We start from the raw sequence: 27,524 nt of genomic DNA on the forward strand, positions 1-27,524 counted from the left end.
TAATGTAACAAGTAAGTCTTCTCAAATCCCCCCTTGCCCTAGAGCCTAAAGTTTAAACTGTTTAAGTATACTGTACGTCCCGATTCAATTAAGCCCCTCCCAAACCAAAATTCTGCGTCCTCCATTGTACATTTCGTGGTAAATCAAAGTGGTAAACTTTACTTTTGATAGCGATAAAAGAAACGGCAATTCCATAAAGAATAATAACTTCTATCGTAAGGTAATTAATGAACCTCAATGAAAACATGAAAAAAAAAACAAAGTAACTTCAATTATTGACATAAAATGTCACACAAAAAGCCATCATGACGCGTATTACATAATTTTATACATTCAACCATATATTCCATTTTCATACAAAATAAAACGAATAAATAAATGTGCATCGAAGTTTGTGAGCTATGGGGGACAAATCAAAACCAAAAATCACGAAAATACCCCCTTTGTACCAGTTCCTTTTCGGAGGATCAGCCGGGTGAGTCGGGAGTTGATTATTTGTATTACAGATGTCAGATCAGATGTGCGAGTTGCGGAAAGTTTCCGAAAAGTTGGTTAAGTTCTAGGAAATTTCAGTAAAAATTCACAAGAAATAAGAGAAAGTTTAATTTTAAAATGGAATGGAATTTCGATTCCGTTAGAAGAATATGCAATTTCCGAATTTTTCCGTGGGCATATCAGTATTTATTACCTATCATTATCTACAGGGGTTATTACATATATCTTTCGCCGAACACTTTTTTATCTGCCGCTAGGAGCGACAAGGAAATAGCATGTAGAGAAAAGGTACCTTTCTCTGACCTTCTGAGCAGAACATGTACTGGATATACGATAAATGTAATAACCCCTTACGCATGTACAGTAAGCTGCAGAGATAACTGATCTGTTTGCACGGGGGTTCAGTAATAATTTAACTGCTCTAGACGTGATATAATTTGCCCTACAGTGAATCACAAGTGTGTAGCAATCTGTGAGGAAGTCCCCTGCACTTCCTTCTGCGTTGATGCAGAGTTTGCGCCACTCTTAACGTTTCCAGCGTGAACTTGCACATGCTCCTCGCGCAAGTAGCTTGCGTTGTAACTGTCTCCAGAGTGCGTAGCAAATCGTCTACGCTCCGTAGCGAACGAAACACAACTGTCACTGTTGTACTAATATGGAAGAGTGGTAGATAGAGATGACCGCTACGCCGTAACGGTTGGTATGTTGGCTGCGCAGCTGTGTGCACCATAAAAATCATATTCAAGTGAAAATATCATCTGAATTATGTAAACACACTTCACCGTTACATGATACGATTTTATAAGCCACGATGTTACAGCATGATGGCAACCTGCATCGTCCAGCCCATGGACTTACTGAAGACCAGAATGCAACTGCTGGGGCCTGGAGCCAAGGACTACACCATGGTTAAAATGGCCAAAGAGGTGATGAGGTCGTAATGTGAAACTTGTTCAAAAATAAATGACAAAAAATATTCTCTGATATGCGTCTTAGTAAAAGTAAGAAGTAATCTAATTATTTGGCTCTCGAACTCTCGAATAAATTATATTATACAATTTATCTACCTATAATATAAATTTATAAGATGATAGGTACTGATGGTAGGCTCTTACTTCACAGGTAGTCGCTAAAGAGGGTGTGGCGGGCCTGTACAACGGGATATCTGCCGCGCTGTTCCGACAGGCCACGTACACCACCGGACGCCTCGGAAGTTTTAACGCAATCACTGATATGTACACCAAGTAAGTACACCCATGTAGCCGCTAAAAGTGTGGCGGGCCTTTAGAAGGGGATCTCTGCCGCGCTGTGCTGACAGGCCAAGCACACTACTAGATGCCTTGGGAGCTTCAACGCTATCACCAATATGGGCTATGTGTACACCAAGTCAGTGTAATTATCAGGGCTCGGAACCGGTTTATTTTTAAATCCCGAGATAGCCCAATATTTTTAATTATTTTATACCCTTTACGTAGGACTGGATCATGTATTTAGGTAACAACTTCGCATTATTAGATAGTCCTATTAGAAATGAAATAATAAACCAAAGAACGAAAAAGAACGTAATAATACCGGTATTTTTTGTATGAAGAAAAAACCGGTTCCGAGCCTTGGTAACTATTGTATTGTATTGTAGCAAGGGCAGGTTTCCCCAACTCGACGTCTAGTGCCTATTTTGCGTGAAGGGGTTGAGTGGTAGGCTAGTCCTGCTAGCCCAATTCCTCAAGGAATCCTTTCAAACCATTGATGTTGAGTAGGACCTAGGGGAGATCTCTCGGGGATCCGAGATGTTTTGCCCTGTATGGAGCCACTCCGCTGCATTCCAGCACCACGTGAGAATGTGATGTAGCTATCCATTAGTGTAACTAATGTAACAATAAATTTATGAAGTCGGATCCCCTAGCCGCAAGACACTCCAAAGAATAGAGTGCTTCTGTCATGAAACTCGTAGTTTCAATCTCTAAGTTCTGAGAAGACAACTCACCTACTTCTACGTTAGGTACTGTTACTGACAACATGTTACTTATTGTTTACAATTTTACAATAGATTCAAGAAGCCAACTCTCTAATTATCGAGACAGCGTTGGAAATAGTGGTCCTGCCTAACACAAAACTTGTGGTTTTCACAAACCATCTTCATACCTATTATACCATAGATTTAGTCTTCAACCGGAAAGAAACATCATGTTAGGTGGGCAGCATTCTTATTACATTTCAAGCTGTTGATAACTTGTTTTCCTATCCCCAGATCACACGGGACGCCAAATTTCGGCATGAAGATGCTCATTGGCATGATCGCGGGCGGCATTGGGGCGTTAGTGGGCAACCCTGCTGAAGTGGCGCTTGTCAGAATGACCGCCGATGGCCGCCTACCGCCCGAGAAGCGAAGGAACTATGCGCACGTGTTCAATGCGCTTGGCAGGTAATTACTAAATATATACCTACACGCCGAATAAGAATGAGCGAAGCAAAATAATAACAATGCTTTCGTATTATTGGCGGAGCTATGGGGTTCGCGAGGTCTATACAGCTCTCAGTCCCTCTAGTGTTAACAGCTTTAGGTGGGCAATCTTGCCATCGCCTAAACTATGCAGGGTTTCAACCCACCAGTTAAGTAATAGGTGAGTGAACGTCTAGTATAAAAGAGACTGTTCCGGCAGTGAGGAGGAGGCTATGTGTAGGAACAGACACAGAGTATGTGTTTAAGTATCGGGCGCAAGGGCGTGGGAGGAGTGAGGGTAACTGAGCGGATGACATTTCGCTTTTTTTATGATACAGCGATACAGCAGGCAAACGAGCAGACGAATCGCCTGATCGTAAGCGATTACCGTCGCCCATGGGCACCCGCAACACCAGAGGAGTTGTAAATGCTTTGCCGGCCTTTAAGTTGGGAGTATGCTCTTTTTTTTTTAAGGTCGTATCGGTCCATAAATACCGCAGGCGACAGTTCATTCCACAGTTTAGCTGTGCGAGGCAGAAAGTTTCTGGAGAAACGCACAGGTGAGGAGTGTCAACCATCTAAGTGGTGAAGATGGAAATGTTGTGGCAAAGCCATGACGGAAAGAAGCGGCTATCGCTTATTCGGGCCTCAACTCTTATTTTATCAACTGTCATATACTTCTATTAAAAAAGACTTGTGGTGTGTTGGATGTCTCAATTGTGGGCCCAGAAATGACGGTAGCATCCCCATGGCCTCCATAAACCAATGCAGAGTTATCGTGTCATGGTTTGTATTCAGGTTAAAAATATATTAATTTTTATGTCTGGTTAAGATGTTGGCAAAGAAGGTCGCTTTGTTGTGTGAAGGAAAACATCGCAAGGAGAATTAATAAGAGATCTAAAAAGTCTACGTATGTTAACTAACTCGATCTAATAGTGGGGTAAAATAATAATTAGGTATTTATCTGCCTCTGTCGACAGAATGATCGGCGAGGAAGGCGCAGGTACATTACTCCGAGGCGTCTCCGCCACCGTCTCCCGCGCAGCGGTCGTCAACGGAGCTCAACTGGGCTCCTACGCCCAAGCCAGAGAAATGCTTCTACCCACGATGGGGGATACAATGTTACTACATTTCACTGCATCTATGATAGCTGGCCTAATCACATCTGCCTCTTCGTTGCCGCTTGATAAAGTTAAAACGAAGTGAGTTCCTACTTTATTTTACCTATCTTGTGAAATTCCCGCACAGCGGTCTTGCCGGCGCGCAATTTGGCTCCTACGCTCAAGCCAGAGAAATGCTCCTAACAATGACTTACTTACTCCTCTGGCGCAGCGACCCAAAGTGTGTCTTGGCCTCCAACACGACTGCTCGCCACCGATCCCGGTTCTGTGCAGTTTCTCGCCAGTCTTCATCTGGAGCTCGCGTAGATCCGTGTCCACCACATCCGCCCATCGATACCTAGGTCGACCGGCCGGGCGGCGTGCTGTCGGTTTTCCCCCAAACGCTCTTTTCACCGCCCGATCGGCTCCCATTCGCTCTAGATGACCGAGCCACCGCAGCCTTTGCGCCTTTGTGACACCCATGATATTTGGTCCTAACAATGACGGGGGACACAATGTTCCTTCACTTTACTGCGTCTATGATACCTGGCTTGATCACCTCTAAGCGGCAAATTTAAAAAAATGTTGACGCGAAGGGTAATCGTCCCATAAAAAATTTGAAGATGTTTGACCGGGTATAATCAAATTTTGCATTATTTTTCAAGAACGATTATTTCTAATATAAGGAGTGGTTCAGAAAAAAAGTAGCAGCACATTATGTGGATTTTTCAGTTTATTTAGTGATAATTTTGAAGTAGCACATTTTTGTAGTAATTCGGGCATATTATTCTATACACTTAAGTACCACTACACTATATCATCTAAAAAAGTGTACTGACATAAAAATAGCCACAAATGCATACTACGCCTATGCTCACTCTTGGTTACAATACGGAATTATACTGTGGGGAAAAAGTCCAAGTGTGAAAAATCTTTTTATATTACAAAAACACTGTGTTAGAATCCTTGTAAATATTCATCAACTGGAAAGCTGCAAACCATACTTCTTAAAACTAAGAATTCTGACCCTAATCTCCATGTATATACTGGAAGTGTGTCTATTCGTAAAGAATAATGGAAATCTCTTTCCTCAATACTCGCGACCGGCCCACCTACGACCTAAAATTAGACTAGCCACACCAAACTCTACTCTACAGATGATCCACAAAGGCCCTTTTGGCATGGCCATAAAAATATATAATACAATCCCAAATGAAATTAAAGAAATAAAAAAATTTAGTAACTTTAAAAAATCATTAAAAACTTATCTAGTAAAAAAAGCGTACTACACATTTAATATTTTTTTTAACGATAATATGGACGAATAACGTTACCGGCACAAATAAGACATACAGATATATCATACACCAGCCCCTCCTTATTGGCTTATGCCCATGATGCATGTTATTTCATAAGTTAGTTTTAAGAATATTGTTATACCCTTACAGGGTTCATGTGGAACTGTATTAAGTAGTTTTAAAGAACTGTACACTAACATGAGTGCAATAAACTATTCTGATATACAATCATATACAATATTTAAAATAAAAGGGCGAATTGAAGTGTTCGCCTTTTATATTAGAAATAGAAATAGAAATAGAATTTGTTTTATTCATAAACACTCAAACAGAAATAGACAGACATAAAAGAGAACATAGTGAGAGTAAAGTGTCACGAAATGGCCTCATCTCAGCATGTTGCTGGCGACTTCCAGCGCTGATCTTCCGATGAGACCATCGAGTGCGAAGTAATCACGGAAGGTAACAGAAAAAAGGAAAGAAACATAAAATAAACATGACGAACATACTTAACACTAAATAAAATTGCACGGACGAAACGAACGTCCAGTCTGTACCGGTCCGGTCGGATCGTATCGTGGCGCGGCATTAAGCGTGCGCAACTAGCGCCAGGTCAGCGGTAGCTACACGAATTAAATCCAGTGACAGATTTGACAAACATAATAATAAGATGAAACTCATAATCTCAATCCGTTTTCGATCATGAAAACCATAAAACAAAGTTGACTAAAATATGTAAACAAAAGAAAAACTAATAGTAGCATAATCAGCTTAAATAAAATAACGATTATAAGGATGGTGTGTGGGGAATGGTGTCGATTCCATTGCGGAAGGAGCAAAAACATTGTGGTAAGTAATAATAGTCTTGACTACAGGCAACTTGTTTCCAATCTGCAGGTTTCCTGGTTAAGCTGGTGATTGAGCAAGTACTGTTTAAGCTTTGTCTTAAAACTATGAATACTTTGCAGGTTTCTCACTGGCGGCGGAACATTGTTCCAACAGCGGGATGCAGAATACTTAAAACTTCCTCGGAAAGCGGCTGAGGCATGACGCGGCGTCAACAGATGAATTCCACAATCACGGCGCTCGCGGAGCTTAATGCAAGATAGCTTCTTGAAAAGATATGCAGGAGTTTTATAGTTCAGTACGCCAAAGAGCAAACAAGCTAAGTGAAGTTTACGGCGGTGTTGCATTTTAAGGATCTTATGGCTATTCAGATACGGAGTCACGTGAGCTCTCAACGGAATATCAAAACAGAAGCGAGCACAGGCATTTTGAACACGCTGTATGAGTCGTTTAGTTTTGGCAAGAAGTCTTGGCCCAAACACAACATCAACATAATTCAATTTTGACAGGACGAGTGATTCAACTAATTGTATGCGCAGGTTTTCACTTAAATATGGACGGATTTTATATAGCACCTTAAGTTTATAAAAGCAACTCCTAATAGCCTCAGCGGTATGTTTCTCATATCGCAGTCCACAGTCCATTAGGAGACCTAAGTTACGGGCCTCATACACCCTCTCGACTGGTTCGTTCATCAGCATAACACTCACAGAACTACTGACACCGGCCAGTTGCTGATTGCTGCCAAACACAAGATATTTTGTTTTGCTGGGGTTAAGTAGTAGGCAGTTTTCTGTAGCCCATCTAGCAATTCTGGTGAGATCTTCATTTAGTTTTTCTATGGTACTGTTGATATCGGCTGGCTTACATGATATATACACCTGTATGTCGTCTGCGTAAATGTGGTACTTGCAATGCGTGATGTGAGATGTAATGTCTGCGGAATATAATATAAACAGGAGCGGCCCGATTACGGATCCTTGAGGAACTCCTCTAGTAAGCTCAGCCTTTTTAGAGAAAAGTGAAGAACCATCACTGAGACGCACTTTCACAATTTGCGAACGGTTACAAAGATAGCTTGCAAACCACATTACAGTTTTGTGGTCAAAACCATAGTAGCTCAGTTTTGATAATAGCAGGTTAATATTCAGACAATCAAAAGCCCTTGAGAAATCGAGGAGTACTAAAAGTGTGCACATTCCCTTGTCTTGAGCATCCAGAATGTTATCAGTGACATCAAGTAATGCAGTCATTGTACTACGTCCTTTACGGAAACCTGATTGGACATCAGGCAAAATATTGTTGTTTTCTAAATAGGTGGTTAACTGTGAGCACACAACTTTTTCCATTATTTTAGATAGGCAGGGGAGTATGCTTATAGGTCTAAGGTCTTTAAGCATGGATGGGTTTGATACTTTAGGCAAGGGGTTTACTAATGCTAACTTCCAGATATCTGGAAAGGTGGATGTAAGAATAGAGGTATTTATTAGGCTTGTAATGATGTCAATTGTGTATGGGAGAGTTAAAATAAGCATTTTTAAATTTATCCCGTCAAAACCCTCGGCATTCGATTTTAAACATTTAATTATTTTAATATATAATTAATTACATGTCTCCTAAGACTTTTTGAACAGCGTCTTCTGAGAGAATTTATGAGGTGTTTCTCATAAACATAGTTTTTTCTTTAAGTTTGATAAGCTCTTTAATACATTATTAAATTGTCTTATGTTCGATTTTGCACTTTTTTGATTTGACTTCACTTTGAGGTAGTTACATGGAATTTCCATTTTTGTGTATTTGCGATTTATACAGAAATTTGTCTCCCATAAAATAACCTCTGTCAGAGGTTAGATTGGAGAGACTTCCTGACTACCGAAGATGAACTCCAGTTTATAGTTTATTAGTATAATTTACTCGTAAGACGATATTCCTAAAAGCATACAACTAGTTGTGAAAATTGAAATTCAAGTGTGGCATTAAGGAAAATGGCAGATGATGATTGTCAAATTGTGTTGTACAAAAAGTTACGAAGTACATTGCAATAAAAATGAGAAAAAACAATCTGATATATCTCAATATGATTTTATTGTTATTATATAGTATTTTATCTACAGATTACTTAAAAAACATACTGCTTCATAATTATTTAAAAAAAATATATATATACACCGTGTTTTTTTTGATTTGCGTTAATTTCGAGGGTGCATTCCTGAGCTTTAATTAAGTAACTTTCTCAAAGACACCGATATTCTAATTAACTCATTTTCGGAGATAATCAATCATATTTTTTTATATTATAAGGCCCTTACGAGCGTGTACACTTGCCTTAGGGCCTGTTTACTTATTGATTAGTGTTTAGTGCGAGTTCATACATTTGCTACTAACGTAAGTACTATCTCGGACGATCGATGTTAGAAATGACATTGATATATCACAGTTTTCAATTGTTTGGTTGAGTTAAATGTAATGCCCGTGTTACAACAACGCTATATGCAACATTTAGTTACTTTTTATAAAAATAAAAATAGTAAAAAAAAACATTTTTTTTTTTTTTGTAAAAATTAACTATGCCATTTAGTTTCCTTAAACGTACTTACCGAAACCCCGGAGTTAACGCAATTCAATAAAAACACGGTGTATACTGAATAATTCACTGCCACTTTTTTTACTGAACCACTCCTTACTTAAGTACAAGTGGGCTTTGAACCTACGATTTTTAACCACCACACACATATGAAAGATTAATAAGATTCTCTGAACAAAAGTTAATTTTTCAGAGTGCAAAACGCGGCAAAAGGAGGCGAGCAGATAGGCATGGTCGGCGTAATAATGGAGGTGCTAAAGAAGGAGGGCATCCTGGGGTTCTGGAGCGGGTTCCTGCCCACCTATCTCAAGATAGGACCCCACACTGTCTTCACTTTCATCTTCCTGGAGCAGATAAATGCTGCGTACTTCAGGGCGGTGAATGCGTAACTTTTTACATATCGTCAGGTGACAAGCAAAACTCACTAATTACTAAAAAATAAATAAACAAAAATCAACCTTATTATTAGTAAGATAGTTCATTATAGCGATTATAGCTAGGAACTTTTGGTGGTAATTAGTGAGTTATGCTTGTCACCAGACGATATCAAGAACTCGTAAGGTATCTAACAATCGTTAACGACAATAGGATAGTTCAATTGATATTTTTTTCAAAAAATTACTTACATTTCAATTGGCTTTAACGATTGTCACGCTACGCCTCCTGGGTGCGTAGCCAACGTGTCAGTCAAAATGTGTAACGAACGAAACGCAACTGTCACTTTCGCACTAATATGGAAGAGTGATAGAGATGACTACGCTACGCTACGTAGCGTTAACGATTGGCACGTTGGCTAAGCACCCTGGTTCATTTTATAAGCGGGTCCACACGTCCGAGGCACGTCTACACTGGCCGTTTTGTGCGGAAGAAAATTGCCTCGCGCATATGTTCGCTTTGTGTGGACCCACCTATTTGTCTGTGACAAGTCCGTGCATTGTTGAGAGTACTGTGAAATGAGTATAAATCATTCTAATAAATTTTGAGATTGGACCATAACTGTAGTACTAAAGTAGGGACGCTAAGTACAAAGAGTTTCGTACATTGAGCCGCCATTTCCTATCTAGTGTTGGTAGGAACTCGAGTATTTTGAGTCTGAAGAATTCGACTCGTTTTTACGAGTCTTTTGAGTCTGAATTTGAAGAACTCGACTCGTTTTTACGAGTCTTGTAAGAACCACGTGATCGTCCATAATACAAAAAGAGGAAATGTTTATCCGCTTATAAATATTTTCCGTTCTCCATGAAAAACTAGCTTTATAGGTTTTACTTTTTTTTTTCAAAATTTGCAATGTAAAAAAAATAAGTGAAACCTATAAACCTACCTAGAATATATTATGCTGAAGCGATCGACATTAAAATCAAAGTTAAGATTTAGTTAGTGGAAAACGTTTTCTCCCGAAATGGAATTTTATAGAAAACGTACCGTTATTTCGCTAGGATCGCAAAGCTATTCTTCCCTCTTAAGAGCAACTCAAAAGGACTCGAGCCTTGGAATAAAGACTCCGTCAACAATTTTATAGCTTTTACCTAAATAACAATGCGTAATTGGGTACTTGACTCATATTGAATATTATAACAAAATTTAGTTAAATGGATAGAAAATGAGTCATCCATTATAAAAGTGGAATTTAAAAAATTATATTGAGATTATAAAAAAAAACAAAGCTCCGAAGTCTCAAAAAAAATTTTTTTTTTGTCTTTCAAAAATATAAAAGAAAATGGTACTATTCAATTCCTTACATTTCATTAAAAAATAAATTGTATGACAACTATACACATAAACGCAATATCAGGGTCAAAATGGAAATTTCCTTGATCTTCCATACATTTAGGACAGACTTATATGATGTGACGTCACATCACCTTATCATTTTGTTAGAGGCGTTTCAATCGTCGAGTGCGAGCGTCAGACTTTAACTCTCATTTCTGACCTTTGTGTTGCTTAAAAACCATGAGTCCTATATAGACATTTGATCCTCAGGAAAATAAAGATCGTTAGACATTATTTACAAAAAACAGTCAAGTAGCCAATTGTATGATTTGTGTACCTAATCCACGAATATTACTTAAAATCATCATTTCGAAATTATGCAAACAAAAAACTGAGAGTTCTCTCAAAAGGACTCAAGTCTACAAGACTCGGGTCTCTAACAAGTTGAAAAGGACTCGAGTTTAGACTTAATTATAAGTCTGAAAACAGTCGAGTTTTAAAGCAGAGGACTCAAAGGAGTCTTAACCAACACTATTCCTAATTTGCTATCTCTGTCGCAAAGCGCATAGTTATATTGCTTTTCCGCTCGTATAACCTTGACCGCCGGCAACATGGACGGGACAACAATATAGTTATGCGCACGCGAAAGAGATAGCAACATGCAGGTCAATGCACGAGATTCTTCGTGCTAAGCGTCTGTACTTTAACAGCAGAACAACTGATTATCGATAGACCTTATGTTTTTACAGTATGGTTTACAGTTGAGGGTGAACCTTGGTACTTATAGGGACTAGTTAGGATTTTTAGTTTTTTCGATGCCTGTAATTATAACTTTACAATAAGACTATATTTTATAATTATTTTTCTTTTTTAGAAATTTAAAAATCATTTGTAAATATTTTTAAGGTTTTGAAGAGTTATTATAACTCTATGAAATGAATAAAAATCATGTTCACACACCAAACTTTATTTAATTTAGGTACAATGCTCCATAGATATTACAATTTTGGGACGTCAAGCTCGCCTTTGAAAAAAAAAAGTTTTTTCGGAACAAATCATAATTTTTCAATTTTTTTTTGGTGTACAGTCAACCAATTAGAATCCTAGGCCACTATAGAACCTTGTCGCTTTAACTACTAGATACTCGTACTTGACACGCATCACTCAATAAGCACTGTCGTAGAAGTCATTATGGCATGGTTCTATAGTGGCCTAGGAATCAAATTGGTTGACTGTACATTATGTGTGGCGACTTTGGCGTCAAAAAAAATAATAAAATCAGCGACGAAATATATATACCAGACGAAGCTTTCAGTACATTTTTGACTTCAAAAACAGTCCATATGACACACTTATCTGATACATATCACTAAACGGTATCCCTTCTGCCCTTCTTAACCCTTTACCAGGCTAATGGATATATATTTCCCACATGCGGCTCTTCAAACATGTGTTCTATTTTCGATGAGTAAGACTGGCATTCGATTGTCATTTTTGAACTGTCAGCCTGGTAAAGGGTTAAATACACCTCGCCCGTTACAGGTAGAAGTATACAGGAGCTAATACCTAGGGACTCCGTGCACACTAAGAGAGGCAGTTAGCAAACCCTTTCCAGGGTCCTTTATGTACCTATGTATCATACTGATATGCAAATAAAGATCTCTATCTCTATCTAAGCCTTGCTAGGCTTCGTGGAGGAGCTGTAGGGCTAAGATGGTTGGTTCTTTATCATTTGTCACCATGCCTGTCACGTTCTAACAACTATGTAAGTGCGAACGTGACGGGCATAGTGACAAGCGATAAAATTGGAACCATGCTGCCACTGCTGGGGTGGCAGCATGGTTCCATTTTTATCACTTGTCACTTAAGCCTGTCACTTTCGCGCCTACATACTTGTTAGAATGTGACAGGCATGGTGACAAATGATAAAGAGCCGACCATCTTAGCCCCACTGGGGTGGTTAGAGTAGCGCTACCTCGTTTCACGCAAAATAGGCACAATGGTTGTCCACTTGCGGAAAATGCCCAGAAGCACTAACTAACTACACCTCGCCCGCAGCTTTAAATACAGTTCAATACACAATTTATATAAAAAATGTAACTTATTTTATTTTATTACTCAATGAAAGTTTTGATTGGCTGCACAAAAAATCAGATATCGATACAATACAGTAACAAAAATAGTGGGAATCCGGATGGTAATGTGATTAGGAAAAGAAGATAAAAAAATTACGCAAAAAAAATGGCCTTTGGTGAATTAGTCGACTTAAACGACCATAGAAAAATAGTTATTTGTTTTACAAGGGGGCAAAGTTGTTTAACCCTTTACCAGCGGCGGTATTATGGTTCCATTTTTATCACTTGTCACTATGTCCGTCACTTTCGCGCTTACATATTTGTTAGAACGTGACAGGCATGGTGACAAATGATAAAGAGCCGACCATCTTAGCCCAGCAGGCTAAGGTAGATATATTTCCCACATACGGCACTTCAAACTTGTGTTCTATTTTCGATGAGTAAGACTGACATTCGATTTTCATTTTTGAATTGTCAGCCTGATAAAGGGTTAACCGCTCGTGCTAATATTGATACCCGTGCAAGTGAAAAATTCCAAAATTAGCGAGCGTAGCGAGTAGCGATCGAGCTTTGCCTTGGGTGTTAAACAAACTTTGCCTCCGAGTGAAACACAACATTTTTCATCACACCAACACGGAGAAACTACTAACTATGAAATACCAAAAAAAAACTAAGATCAAAACCAAATGAACGAAATAAAAAAATATATCATTCAAAATCACCATTTAAAAGTCAATTGTACTAGCTAACATAATGAAACAACTCAAAATTTGTGTGTGCTACATGTGGATCAAATGCAACTTTCTCATTAGTTTTTGAACAATAAGAGGTCCTTTACCAGTTGGTGTGGTGAAAATATTTTCAAACTTGTAAAACAAATAATAATGTAATTTGGCGGGAGGTCGCACAGGACCGAGAAAAATGGCGCTGTCTTGTCGGAGGCCCAGTCTCATTTTGGGTCGCTGAGCCAACGGAGTAAGTAAAAAAAAAACAAATAACTATTTCTCCATTTAAAAAAATCAACTTTTTCTGATGAGAACAATGTTACCCCTCATAAACGGATCTCCACTAATTTTATTACACCTTGTATATTTAGTTAATGCATGACAATAGATTATCTTATTCAAGTAACCTTCACCACTAAACGTAGCCATATTACATTTAAATATCAAATAAAAATAAAACATTCGAAAATTAATAAATTAAAAATGGTCTGCGGCAGCAGATTTATTACAGACCTGTATCACAATGTCCAGTCGCCATAAGATATATCTCTATTGTCAAGGCGTTAGGCTCGTTCAGATATTTTTGACCACCTCGGCCGCTCCGATATATCTAATGGCGGCTGTCCAAATAAAGTCCTGAATAAGCTACTTGCCACTTATCTGACGAATAAAATCATTGTCGGCGTTTCACAATCTCCAAATAAGCTTAACTGGTAGATCAAGTTTTGCAGGAAGTTTTATCTATGCAGTTAATTTATTTATTAATTAGCTATCCAATACTTTACCCAGGCTTTGTGAAATAGGCCCTAAGTATTTTTATGAATTGACCAGACACAAGTTTTTTTGACAGTAACGAGTGCTTGAGAAAATGAAACATCGACAAATATGTTATCGATAAGTCAGCCATAGATTAATAATTAAAAGATGTAACTTCTAGTTGCTGTAATTTACCAAGAAACTTCAAGAATGCAAATCAATTCCAAATCGGACCATAATTTCTTGATTACATATTTAAATAAATAAATAAAATAATAAATATTATAGGACATTATTACACAAATTGACTAAGTCCCACAGTAAGCTCAATAAGGCTTGTGTTGAGGGTACTTAGACAACGATATATATAATATATAAATACTTAAATAAATAGAAAATACCCATGACTCAGGAACAAATATCCATGCTCATCACACGAATAAATGCCCTTACCAAGATTTGAACCCGGGACCATCGGCTTCGTATGCAAGGTCACTACCCAATGGGCCAAAGTGGTCGTCAATTTATACTAATATGAATAAAAGCGTTAACTGTAGAAGACAGTGCAAAAAACAAGAACTACCAATGGGTGTATCAAAGAAGATGTCGAACGTGTTGTGTATTTCGCGGTAGCTATCTTTTTATACAATGTTAAAAATATCTATAACGCTAAGGTAACATCGATAATAGACATGTCGATATTTGATTTTGTCAATCACTTTATTTTGCCACAAAAACTTCTATGTCTGGAAATGACAAATATTTTCAAACCATGAAAAAAACATGGAACATTTTTACCACACCCAAATATTAATACAAGTGATGATTTCTTTCTTCTCTAACATGACTAAATCAAAGAATATGTATTTGCTTAAACAGCATGATGAACATCAAAACATTTACTATGGAAGAGTAACTAATCTAACACATTCACTGTCAACATTTTCGTAGCGCTACGCTCGTAGCCGATCCCAGCGTTTTCCCGCTTTGTAGAGGAAAGCGACTACTAACAGACTAAAAGAGACTAAAAGACCTGGCCTTAATTTCTTAAAATAAAGTTTACAGGTACAAACGCTCATGACAGAAAAACAATCAGGCCAGGACCCGGGTACGTCCTTAAACTACGTCCAAAAGATATAATTCTGACGTCACCGTATGCTTGATTTGGCCTGATTGTTTGATTTTTCATTCGCACCGCATCTACTTTTGTGATATAATTAGTGAAGAATTATAATTATACATCGTGTCATTCACGAAGACGCGTGCCTTAAGCCGTATTGTCATAGTATTAAAGGTTAGATTTGACAAATCAGCGCGTCATCGTGGATGACACGAACTATAAATTTTAACTTTGGCATCTCAAGAAATAACAGTTTTATAAGCTTAATAACTTATCCTCCAGAGCCCCAACAATGTTATTTTGGTAAGTGACTAAAATATCACTTTACACTTTAATACACTCAATTAATACAAAATATATTTGAGCGTTTCTAAAAAAAAATGCCACTATCATTAATTTTGTATTTTTTGTTACATCGATAAGAGACATGACGATATATCATTTTGTCAATCACTTTACTTTGCCACAAACACTTCCATGTCTGTGTATGAGTTTCTATCAGTGATCGGAACTATGGGAGTAAAACTTTAACAAAACTTATCAAGCGGACGTATAAAGAGTGCTTATAGCCTTAAAAATATTCGAATATCTATACTATTCCTATCCCTATGGACATGAATATTTTTAGGGCTGTATGCACTATTTTATGTCCGCTTAACAAGTTTTGTTAAAGTTTTACTCCCATAGTTCCGATCACTGGTTCCTATACAAAGATTACTAAAATCCTTTGTATGCAATGCGTGCGATTCGTGCGATGCGGCCCTGGTGTACCTCAAAGGGTTACCGCCCCCCAAGGATTGGACTAGTCCTAAATAACACTGATTTAAACTTTCACGATTTTACACATTATTAACTAACACAAACGGGACTTAATCGCGTATTAAGTTTTAAATTTACCTCCGACGTTTCGAGGACAGCGTTGTCCCCGTGGTCTCGGAAAAGACTGGTTAAAGTAGACATCAACATCTTCTAGCCGCGTGAGTTTTTCGAACTACCCGCAGTTGATCTTGTTTATTGACTAAATTAATCATAATATTCATAATTATGTGCGGTGTTGCGGGGTATCGTAGAGCCACTGAAGAATGCTGGCCATCATCATATCAGCTCGATGTTGCACGGTTCTCGTTAGCATTGAAAAAATCCGGAAAAATACGGGAAAATTTCCAAACGACTCGGTTTTTTTTAAAGTTAAAATACTCCCAAAAAAAACGAATAAAGCCGAAAAAATCAAGTTTTTTTTTTAATTTCTGAATGATTGGGAATTTAAACAGGAAGGTTAAAGGTTGTACGTCTAATGTGTTAGTTTCTGGCTATGGAAGGTAGAGGCAAGGAACAGAAACTCCTTAGGCAGAATTGTTGCAAAAGTGTCCAGCTGTCAGCTATAAATAATAGTTCCAAATCTCTCCAGAGTAGCACTAGAGTAGAGTAGCTAAGAACCTAGGCGTTATTGACGGAGTGAAGTGCGCTGTCTATGATTAGATTGTTTTCTCAAGTAGTCTAGGTATTGTAGCGCCACCTATTTATGTTTTTTTGTCGGAAACTTTTTGGTATATGGAGATTTTGTTCCTTGCTCTACCTTCCATATTTCTGGCATTTTATATATTTGACGCTGTCATCACTCATCAGTGGCATTGTGTATGACGTATTTAATTTTTCTGAATAAAATGGGAAAATACTGAAAAAAATTAAATTTGATAAAGTTCCAGAAAAAAACGTATGATTTTTGTCCGGAATTTTCATCCCGTTCTCGTAAAATTTTGTGAGCGACATGGTTGCATTTTCGCCGTCACCATGCCCGTCACTTTCACACTTACATACTTGTTAGAACGTGACAGGCATGGTGACAGGTGATAAAAATGCGAACGTGCTGCCGCTGCAGTTTCGATATTTTATCGATTTAGTTTTAAAATGGTGCAACCATAACGGTTCGCGCGGTAGCTCACGGATAGTGGCGGGGCAAGACGTTAATTTTATGTGGGCAAGGTACATTTAGCGAGGCCCTCTGGTGGCGCAAGAAATGACGAATATTTTTACGTTGTGTCCGAGATATACTTATTTGAGGCGCGAGGCCCCTCGGACCGCGAGGCCGCTCGGACCGCGAGGCCGCTCGGACCGCGAGGCCGCGGGCGGTGGCCCACGTCGCCCACACCTAACGCCGCCTCTGCTCACAGAGCAACATGTTTTAAAATAACCTTTTCAACGCTTTTCCACACGTGTCAAGAAATGCCATGGATGCCAAAAAGTTAACTGGTGAAGAGCGAATATGAAGCTTAACTGACAGTAGGAAAGTCGCTTTGACAACGTCCGCCATAGCCTTCTTAATGGTCATTGGCGTCGCGGGCACGACAGACGATGACCGTTTTAGTGGTCTTTGGCGTTGAAAAGGTTAAATAATCCATCTTTTTTGATGATATCGAAGGCAAACAAGCAGACAAATCGTCCGATGGTAAGTAGTCACCGTCGCCCATGGACACCCAGCACCACAGGGATTAAAAGTGTGATGTCTTGAAGATGGGAGTACGCTCTATTTAGGGTTCGATAGTCATCTAGAAACCCTTATAGTTTTGCCATGTCCGTCTGTCCGTCCGTCCGCGGTTTTTTTCCGTGATCGTTAGACCTAGAAAGCTGCAATTTGGCATGGATACATAAATTATGCATGGCGACAGAACGGTAAAATAAAAACTGCAATAAAAAAAGATACTTCCCATACCCTCCTGAGACCCGGAAGCAATTGTTTTGTTTTTGAATTTGGAACCCTTAGTTACATAGGTAATAAAAGTTGAAAATAGATTTAGGAATATGTACAAAAATTTGTACTCAGGGTCTTAGGAGGATAGAATTTTTTTTTTGCTTTGACCTAATAGTGTGGGCTATCGTTGGATAGGCCTTTCGAAACGAATAAGCGTCTCCAAAAACCATTTTTTGATAATGTTCATATTTTCGGAAATAATCGCTCCGAAAGAAAAAAAACGCCAAGAACGCGTCGTACCTAGTCGTGGTACGCTGTAAAAAAACTTCACACTTTCATTGTCTTGCGCCCGTGACCTTCGCGTGTACGTGACGTTTTTGTTTATGACGTAAAGCGTTCAAAAGGTTATTTGTAACTTAATCTGTATACATAACCGGGTCTACCCGCATGCTGGCTCTCTAGAGGATATAACATATACCGCACACATGAACTGGCCAGGTCTACCCATAAGCTACCTCCTCTTCCATGATGGTCTCCCAGGAGTCGTTGGTGTCGGTCTCCCAGGAGTCCTCCTCCTCCTCGTCGTCTTCGTAGTACGCCAGCTGGAAGAATAGCGACGAAAAGTATAGGTGTTTTGGTTGAATAGACGAAGTGTAAAAAAATTAGTTTAAAGATACTGACTTCAAAAAGCATAAAATAAAATATTACCCCTTTAATATGCGCTAGCAACTGATATATTTGAAGTCATGTATACACATACATAAGTATACATATATGTGTATACATATATGCTTAGTTTGTTGATGAAAATATAAATATCACTTTGTCTGTGCCTATAAAATTTGAGAAGATTCCTCAATTCTTCATGGATCTCATCAGAACTGGGTTTTGACAAAAATTAGACAAACTTAGAACCATATACTTTCAAAGAATAAAATGATTTTCCAAATTAGTTCAGAAATGAAGGACTCGTGTTCTCGGAGGCTGTGCACGATCCGGACTCAAACCTGGACCATCCAGGGCCCAGCACGGCCGCCGAGCAGTAGTCTAGATGTCTTACCTCGTGGTCTCGGAGGCTGTGCACGGTCCAGACTCGAACCTGGACCATCCAGGGCCCAGCACGGCCGCCGAGCCGCTCAGCAGTAGTCTAGATGTCTTACCTCGTGGTCTCGGAGGCTGTGCACGGTCCAGACTCGAACCTGGACCATCCAGGGCCCAGCACGGCCGCCGAGCCGCTCAGCAGTAGTCTAGATGTCTTACCTCGTGGTCTCGGAGGCTGTGCACGGTCCAGACTCGAACCTGGACCATCCAGGGCCCAGCACGGCCGCCGAGCCGCTCAGCAGTAATCTAGATGTCTTACCTCGTGGTCTCGGAGGCTGTGCACGGTCCAGACTCGAACCTGGACCATCCAGGGCCCAGCACGGCCGCCGAGCCGCTCAGCAGTAGTCTAGATGTCTTACCTCGTGGTCTCGGAGGCTGTGCACGGTCCGGACTCGAACCTGGACCATCCAGGGCCCAGCACGGCCGCCGAGCCGCTCAGCAGTAGTCTAGATGTCTTACCTCGTGGTCTCGGAGGCTGTGCACGGTCCGGACTCGAACCTGGAACATCCAGGCGCGTCCCAGCACCGCTGCTGAACCGCTCAGCAGTAGTGGCATGCTAAAGCGGCATTTCCACGCCAGACCCATCAGGAACATAAATAACGACTTCCGATTTGTAGTCATTCTCGCATTATCTGGAATTAAAAAGAAATATGGTCAAGAATTTCATTTTTGGTACAAGCTTTTATATATCGCCGTCTGTATTGTTCTTTTTATCTAACACTCAACAGTGATCTGATTTTTATACCAAATAACAAAAATTACAATTCGTTTGGCCAAAAGCCATCCTGCTGTGGTACCTACTGTTGTAGCAATTTTGTACCAGGGTTGTAATTTTGCAAAGATTTGTGATGTTCTAAATTAGAAGGTACCACATTGTCGCTTAGGTAAGGTAAGGACGAAATTTACTCAAATATCGGGAGCTCAAAGATAATATAAAAGGTAATCACGGTTTATATCCCGGCCGATTGAAGGCGAAATTTACTCGTATCTTTATACGAGTAACCTGTCAGCGCGTCCTTATGACAAGTGGTACCTTTTGCTTGAAAACGTCACATTTGTTATCATAATGTGTTAGCTGGTAGAGAATGCCTTCTGCCCTTAATTTCGCCTTTTGTACAACTTTAACTGTGCAATAAAGTTTAAATAAATAATAATAATTAACGAATTATATATGAATATATTAAAATCGGTATTCATTAGGAAGTAGTTCTAATGTATAGTAGGTAAATATGTGAGTATGACTAGATTATATATAGTAACAAATCATGTATAACTTACATTGAATTTAAGTAAATAAATAAAAATCTTGTAAATATATGTTAAGTAACAAGTCCAATTTCTAGATCTTATTTAAAATCGAATATCATTAAATACAAACAACTACAAACGTCTATACTTGCCCTTGTGTTGTGTCAAAACCTCCACTTTTTGAGAGATGGGTGTTATTTATACACGGCGAAGAAAGGTCACTATTCAAATTCGCTTCCATTGTTTACATTAAATTATTATTCACATTCACTATAGGTATTCAACACTTACCTAAATATATACCTAAGTATACTAATAATTTCTATCAACTTCTTATTAAACACCTACTTACATATAATTTACACTTAAGGATGCCTCACGCCGAGTCCGGGCCGAAGTAGAGGCGGCGTTAGGCGTGGGCGACGTGGGCCACCGCCTACGGCCTCGCGGTCTTAGGGGCCTCGCGGTCTGAGGGGCCTCGCGCCTCAAATAAAAATATTATCTCGGACACAACGTAAAAATGTTCGTTATTTTGCGCCACCAGAGGGCCTCGCAAATGTACCTTGCCCACATAACATTCTGGTCTTGCCCAATGCCCACCCTGCTTATTGTATGGACTACACGTTTGATTTTATTTTTAATTTTTAATTATTATAAGAGTTAGGAGCATTTAAAGATTTGTATGAAAACGGGTCACTCACGTATTTTAAGTCGAAAACGCTCGACATGTTTCACTCCGTTCCGAGGAGTGTCGTCAGGAACTCCGCCGGTCCGTCAACGCAAGCTGACGACACTCCTCGGAACGGAGTGAAACATGTCGAGCGTTTTCGTCTTCACATAAGTAATATGTCTGTCGCACGGAAGTTCTGTTATTAAAACTGTTTTTCGCTCTTTATTTTTACAAAAATCAAAAAATCTAAAATGTCAAACGTAGGTAGCTATTGTTAATATACATCATATTATGTAAAAATATATTCCATAACATCAATATTCAGAGAGGAAAATGGGGACTACATTTACAAAGGCTCTTAATGTTGCGTGCGTTGCACATCGCACATAGCCAATAAGGAACAACCTGATGACCATACGAGATTCTCGGTTGAAGATATCTCAAGTCGCCTCCATTATCCTTCAACCACTATCTGATCTACGTGAAATCTCAACCCTTTAACCGCTTAATCAGACCAAGCTAAGTTGGCACCGATTTTGATAGCCCGGACGATGCGTGTTAAGTAAACGTCATAATTTCATAGAAGTGTAAAATAACACTTACACCGTCTGGGCTATCAAAATCGCTGCTGACAGCTTGGTCTGGCTCTAGAAATTTTTGATCCAGCGTGCTCGTGTTGCCTTCGGTACGAAGTTACACGAAGTTGTCTCATTTATCAGAATGCGGTGAGCTGGATATTGTAGATCTTATACACCGTGTTTTTATTGTATTCCGTTAACTCCGGGGTATGGGTAAGTACGTTTAAGAAAACTAAATGGCATAGATATATATAAAAAGGAATAAAATGTTGAATATAGCGTTGTTGTAACACAATCGAACAACAATCGTCCGAGATAGTATTTACGTTTAGTAGCAAATGTATAAATTCGTACTAAACACTAATCAATATGTAAACAGACCCTAAGGCAAGTGTACACGCTCGTAAGGGCCTTATAAGATAAAAATATATTATTGATTACTTATCTCCGAAACGGAGTTAATTTGAATACCGGTGTAAAGTTAATGCACACTTGAAATTAACGGAAATCAAGAAAAACAGTGTATTATCAGATTACGGCGGTTAAAAAGTTAAAGGACCATGGGCAGAAATGTCCCCACCCACCAACAGAAACAAAACATGTCTCATTCAATAGATCTTGGCAATCTGATGATTTGTTACTATGACGAGGATCACCCTATGTATGGGGTTTTCTTGGAAAACTGTATTTTGTTTTTATATATTTTTCGCTCATTTCATTGAAAGTTGCAGGCGCGATTTGCATAGGGCGTTCCTCGTCATAGTAACAAATCATCAGGTTGCCAAGACCTATTGAATGAGGCATGTTTCGTTTCTGTTGGTGGGTGGGGACAGTGCCCATACAAATTTACCCATGGTCCTTTAGATTCTTATCTTCTTTTTACCTGTGTGTAACATTCGTTCCATTCTTAAAATTCTCAAAAATATACCTTTTCCATTTTCATTCATTCTTTCGCTAATTTATCTAAAAAGCGAACCCTTTTCATTGTTAATAAGTGTATTGCATTTTATAAAATTAAAATTACAAGCCTGGGAATCGAACCCTGGGCCATTTAGTTCCAATATTTAATGTCCTTGTTTTATATGCGTCAGTTGTAATACAATAGTTGATTTTAATTAATCTAATTGATTAGACTGACAATCAAAATACTTCTAATATACCTAGAGTCAGACCAAGCTAACTTGGCAGCGATTTTGATTACCCAGACGGTGCAAGTGTTATTTTAAACGTCAAATTTCTATGAAATTATGACGTATACTTAACACTTGCACCATCAGGGCAATCAGAATCGCTGCCAACTTAGCTTGGTCTGACCCTATAATTGTCTTTCAAAAGCATATAAAACTAGGATAGATCAAGTCTTACACATACCATTCTGAATCTTAATACCAATGCATAAGGTTCAAAACAATAAGTAAGAGATATAAAAACAAATACAGATAAGAGTCAGAGGTAGTATATGAATGTAACTCATATAAAACAAAATGGAAGTTAGGGTACAAAAACACAGTTCGATTCAAGCATTTATTATATGAATTGCATTCATAAGATACACTTTAGGTTACGTGAAAAAGACAATTTCATAAAATTGTGTATAACCTTGGAATGCTTCGAGAAGACATACCTAGTTAAAAGGTCCCAATGAATTGCAACTCTTTTCCAGCTAGCATAAGTATTAAATTAGCTCGTACAGGCACAACTGAAAAGATTAATACCGACAAAATGCCAAAAATATGGACAATAAGGTCGTGTATACATATTTTTGGCACTTTGTCCGTATTAATAATTTTCAGACGTGACTGTACATGAATTCAGTCGAGACCTTTTGAAAAAATGCCTGCAGCACTATATACTATGATATGGAATGTGTCATACTAAGTATACACGAAAATATATGAATAGGCTTATTACCAACCGATTTAAAAAACGCTGACTTTTGAAATGAAAATAATTCGTTTCATTAATAGCTAAAATAACCCTGTTCTTTTGTTCTTTTTAGAAATATATGAAATATACAACTACAGTTCGTGTCATCCACGACGACGCGCAGATGTATCAAATTAAGGTCACAGCTCATTAGAGCCACCCCGCACCCGACCCTCACCGCCTCGCCTCGAGCGGGTAGTATTCTTCGTATGGATTTCTATGGGCATGCGCTCACTACATCAACTTCGTACCACCACCGGATAAGGTGATGTAGTGGGCGCATGCCCATAGAAATCCATACGAAGAATACTAACCGCTCGAGGCGAGGCGGTGAGGGTCGGGTGCGGGGTGGCTCTAATGAGCTGTGACCTTTAACCTTTAATCGCATGAAATTACGAATCAAGGTATGCATTGTCCTAAATGACACAATCTATAACGCAGAAATAATGTAAACAATATTGTCATTTAATTTAACACACCACTGAATGTAAATGAAAACTGTTTAAGTATATTTGATTTAACAATACAAAAAATATATAACATCTTTTAAGTCGGTTAGCCCATAGTATTTTAGAAACATACACAATATTGTCATAGATACCCTATTTACGTAGGAGTTATAGAACTTTAACAAATAAGATTCTAAAGAAACATGAATAGATTTAACAAAAACACATGTTTAACTAAGTGTAGCTGCCATAACCACTTTGAAAACTTAACTAATACCTATTTACGTAAATATGCGTTGTTTTCATTATCAAAACATTTGTTTTACAATAAACATTGAAATTATTAACAATACAATATTTACCTTATAAGTACATTAGAAGATAATAAGAAAACTTTAGAGCAGATACCCCATTTCTGGCCACTGGGCCGGTTTTGGCCAGTGTTTGTCTAAACTTAATATAAAATAGATTTATTAATTATGGTATATATATATACCATTGCAAACTCAATTCCTTACCACATATAACTTTGAAAACTCAAAAAAAAAAAAGATTATTTCAATATAATAGTTCTCTATAATATGTATTAAAATTTCAACTTCCCAAAAAGGGTGCAAGAGTGACCAGAAACGGGGCATCTGCCCTACACGTAGAAATGTTTTATATAGGTGCCTAAGTGCACAGACTTGACATGTGTACTGGTGGAGAAGTTAAAAAATAATCCAAGATTAAGGGATTACATAAAGAAAGCAAACTAATTAAATAATTACACTTATTATTGGTTATTTTTTGGCAGCTACATAATGCATAATTTATAACAAGATTGTAAATTAGGAACTAGAGATATCACTTACTACATGGTACTATGTCAGATCTAATAAGATATGTAGTTGGGACAATCTAAATGTTAGCAGGTGATTAGTAAGAAAGCTACGTATCACTAGAGAATTGAAGAAATCATTTGTTATTCAGTCAAAAAGTGCCACTTTGGCATTGTAAAGTGCCACTTTGGCATTTTAAAGTGCCCCTTTGGTATTGTAAAGTGCCACTTTGGCATTGTAACCTGGCAGAACAAGTTGATCAGAAATGAGCTTTATTACAATAGAAAAAGTGGCGCCTTTTGCAGAAAAACTAGAATATTTAAAAGGAGTTCTAAGTATAATTACAATGTTTGAAACAAATGATTGTTTCTCTAGGCCTTAGTTTGGGCATTTTATGTTTTTAATGAAGGTAAATTGAAATAGAATAAGTTGTTACACAGAGCTAATAAATAACTACTTTTATGCACACATTTAGGTAACAATAATGATCATGTACGAAGAATAAAAACACTTGTTATAAAAATGGCACTTATTTAAATTGTTACGAAGAACTCCAGCTAAATATCCTGTAACCTTAAGTAACAATTAAGATTACTCATCATCAAAATAATCAACATGCTCGCCCGGAGCAAACCTGCCTGCTTGCAACACCCGCATACACTTCTTAGCCGTCATCTCTGGCTTCAGAAGAGTACCCTGATTCTTAAATGTGGTGAACACATCTCTGAGATTCTCATTCACTGTTTCCGCTAACACATAATCAATCATAGCTGTTTCTACTGGTCCGGGGGAGTAGTTCAAAATTCTAATGTGCTTCTTTTCTTCTGCAAGCACTTTGAAATACATCTCCCGAGCTGCTTTTCCACTGCAGTAATATGCCATGCCACTCATTGGCTTGATAGCGCACAGAGACGTAATGTTCACAATAACGACCCTATCCTCCACTTCCTCAAAAATCTTCAGAAATTGGGTGTTCAAGCCGATCACCTTAAAAACATTAAGGTCATAGTAGTCTCTCAGTTCTTCTATGTTCTCCATGCGGAAAGTCTCCACAGCTAAGTTTCCAAGTGACCCAACATTGTGGAAAATCAGACTGGTGGTGAAGTCAGTGACTTTCCGTCCTGCTAGCGAATTATTCAGAACAGCTTTTGTTTCATCATTGGATGCTTTAGACAAGTCTATGGAGTTAAATATAACTTTTACCTTGTCAGATTCGCACAGGCTTGCTGTTAGGGCAAGTTCTGCCTTGTTACGTGCCAGCAGCAGCATCAGAGAGTTTGGACCAAGGAGTTTGGATATCTCTACAGCTATGGCTCGCCCGATGCCCTGAGAAGCTCCACTCAGCACGCAGTAAGTGGGCCCGGAAAGGTCAATGTTGTTTGAAGACGATGAAGCCATGATTACTTACAGTTTTGCTTTACTGGGGTTCCTCTTCTTCAATGAGCTGGTCTTCCTCGGTGTCGCCGATGACGGGATCCAAGTCGCAGCCCTCTCGCATCAACCGGTCGATGCAGTCCGCTCGATACGCCGCCAAATTCTCCACAACCTTGTTCTTAGCTCGAATTGACTTCAATTTACGTTCTGAAAACGTAAAATTTTCTCGTTATAACAATCTGGAGCAGCGCTGCAGGTAAAGTGAAGTATAAAACGGCAAAAATCACTAAAATCGCAACCGTAGGCAACGGTGTCGAATCACGGAATGTAATCCGAACCCCTGTCGCAATTTAATGTGCATATTGTTACAATTCTATGGTGCAATCAATCAGAACCAGTTCCAAAACTATTAAAAATAAATTACTATAGTTAATTACTAATAAATACCTAAGATAGCCAAATATTCGGCCGAATCGGATAATTTTCCAGAGTCCTGCGCGGGCGTGAAATCGTCTTCAAATTTAGGCGAAACTACAGTTTCTTCGGCAATTTCGCTGCCCCAAGGATCCATCAAACTCTGTAACAAAGTAATAAGCGTTTCTAGATCCGCTTCAGCGATAAGCACAACTTTTTTGTTGCGTGTGATAGTGTAAATGAGATTCAAGGCCGATTGAGACACCCACATTCACTAAGTAATAAACAACATGACGATATGGTATGGACAACTTACTTGAACGCGGGCCTAAAGCCGAATGTTTAACTTTATGAAAGATATGGGATTTGATTACATTTATTATATAGAAAAATGGAATGTAAAAGAAAACGAATGGCTGTAACTTGACATTGACGTCTTTTTTTTTATTTGATAAGGTAATAGATGGGATAGATCATATAACAATCAGTACGAACATACAATGTTGCAAACCAGACAAATATACATACGTTTCTAAATTAGCCAACATAACAAAATAAAATTGAGCAATATATCACCTGGCAACATTACACATTCGGTTGAAAATAAATTCGCTATTGATTGTTAAATCAATGGATATTTAAATTGCACTTTAAGCAGACGGAACAAAGATTATTTTTCATGAAGCAAAAAATATGTATGAAATTACAAATTATTTCGCAACTAGCTTTAAAGTTGCGCGGGAAATACAATAGACAATATTACGCAAAACTCTGCGTAGGAGGCGCCACTAGCACAATTTGAGGGCCTACCGCGAAACACGAATTTCGTACTCGTCGATTTCGAAAAACAATTAATTATCTCTGAAACTAGGCCTAATCCAGAAAATTTTATATGACATTTTAGTTTCTAAATATTACCAGGAATGCTTAATTAAAATGTCTCGCAATGCTCACGGGCACCTTGAATTATACTACTCTTTGAGTAATACCCCCTATTTCCGAATACGATATGAAGTTTATCTATAAACTATTGCGATAAGTAGTGGCTTTATAAATTAATCTAAGAACAATCAATTTCAATAATTATGGTTTCTATTCTAGAGAT

The 27,524-nt window shown here is 38.4% G+C and overlaps 4 protein-coding genes across 4 annotated transcripts; 1 reads left to right on the forward strand and 3 right to left on the reverse strand.

Annotated features, from left to right (window-relative positions):
• Positions 1–153: 153 nt before the first annotated feature.
• Positions 154–11,437, forward strand: LOC133526211 (mitochondrial 2-oxoglutarate/malate carrier protein-like). The gene is made up of 6 exons (XM_061862735.1): positions 154–475; positions 1,316–1,421; positions 1,618–1,739; positions 2,744–2,917; positions 3,916–4,137; positions 8,957–11,437. Exons 1-6 carry the CDS (start codon positions 402–404, stop codon positions 9,150–9,152), a joined length of 894 nt encoding a protein of 297 aa, XP_061718719.1. The 5' UTR covers positions 154–401; the 3' UTR covers positions 9,153–11,437.
• A 3,626-nt stretch (positions 11,438–15,063) lies between these two features.
• Positions 15,064–26,181, reverse strand: LOC133526221 (uncharacterized). Its single transcript, XM_061862749.1, has 3 exons — positions 26,040–26,181; positions 19,399–19,571; positions 15,064–18,440 (listed from the first exon to the last, which is right to left on the reverse strand). The coding sequence occupies exons 2-3, from the start codon at positions 19,558–19,560 to the stop codon at positions 18,339–18,341; spliced, it is 264 nt and encodes an 87-aa protein (XP_061718733.1). The 5' UTR covers positions 19,561–19,571; positions 26,040–26,181; the 3' UTR covers positions 15,064–18,338.
• Positions 24,941–26,029, reverse strand: LOC133526214 (sepiapterin reductase). Its single transcript, XM_061862741.1, has one exon. It carries the CDS (start codon positions 26,027–26,029, stop codon positions 25,223–25,225), a length of 807 nt encoding a protein of 268 aa, XP_061718725.1. The 3' UTR covers positions 24,941–25,222.
• Positions 26,049–26,889, reverse strand: LOC133526220 (uncharacterized). Its single transcript, XM_061862748.1, has 3 exons — positions 26,736–26,889; positions 26,453–26,582; positions 26,049–26,212 (listed from the first exon to the last, which is right to left on the reverse strand). The coding sequence occupies exons 2-3, from the start codon at positions 26,574–26,576 to the stop codon at positions 26,049–26,051; spliced, it is 288 nt and encodes a 95-aa protein (XP_061718732.1). The 5' UTR covers positions 26,577–26,582; positions 26,736–26,889.
• Between the last annotated feature and the right edge of the window lie 635 nt (positions 26,890–27,524).

Source organism: Cydia pomonella, chromosome 16, assembly GCF_033807575.1.
Source record: "Cydia pomonella isolate Wapato2018A chromosome 16, ilCydPomo1, whole genome shotgun sequence".
Lineage (NCBI taxonomy): Eukaryota > Metazoa > Arthropoda > Insecta > Lepidoptera > Tortricidae > Cydia > Cydia pomonella.

Excerpts from the sequence above, each read along its gene's own strand:
- LOC133526211 (XM_061862735.1), top strand. The coding sequence starts at position 402 with ATGGGGGACAAATCAAAACCAAAAATCACGAAAATACCCCCTTTGTAC. Across the intron at positions 476-1,315 it reads CTTTTCGGAGGATCAGCCGG|CATGATGGCAACCTGCATCG; the intron begins GTGAGTCGGGAG and ends ACGATGTTACAG. Across the intron at positions 2,918-3,915 it reads GTGTTCAATGCGCTTGGCAG|AATGATCGGCGAGGAAGGCG; the intron begins GTAATTACTAAA and ends CTCTGTCGACAG.
- LOC133526221 (XM_061862749.1), bottom strand. The coding sequence starts at position 19,560 with ATGACTACAAATCGGAAGTCGTTATTTATGTTCCTGATGGGTCTGGCG. Across the intron at positions 18,441-19,398 it reads ACAGCCTCCGAGACCACGAG|CTGGCGTACTACGAAGACGA; the intron begins GTAAGACATCTA and ends CTATTCTTCCAG.
- LOC133526214 (XM_061862741.1), bottom strand. The coding sequence starts at position 26,029 with ATGGCTTCATCGTCTTCAAACAACATTGACCTTTCCGGGCCCACTTAC.
- LOC133526220 (XM_061862748.1), bottom strand. The coding sequence starts at position 26,576 with ATGGATCCTTGGGGCAGCGAAATTGCCGAAGAAACTGTAGTTTCGCCT. Across the intron at positions 26,213-26,452 it reads CGAATATTTGGCTATCTTAG|AACGTAAATTGAAGTCAATT; the intron begins GTATTTATTAGT and ends TTACGTTTTCAG.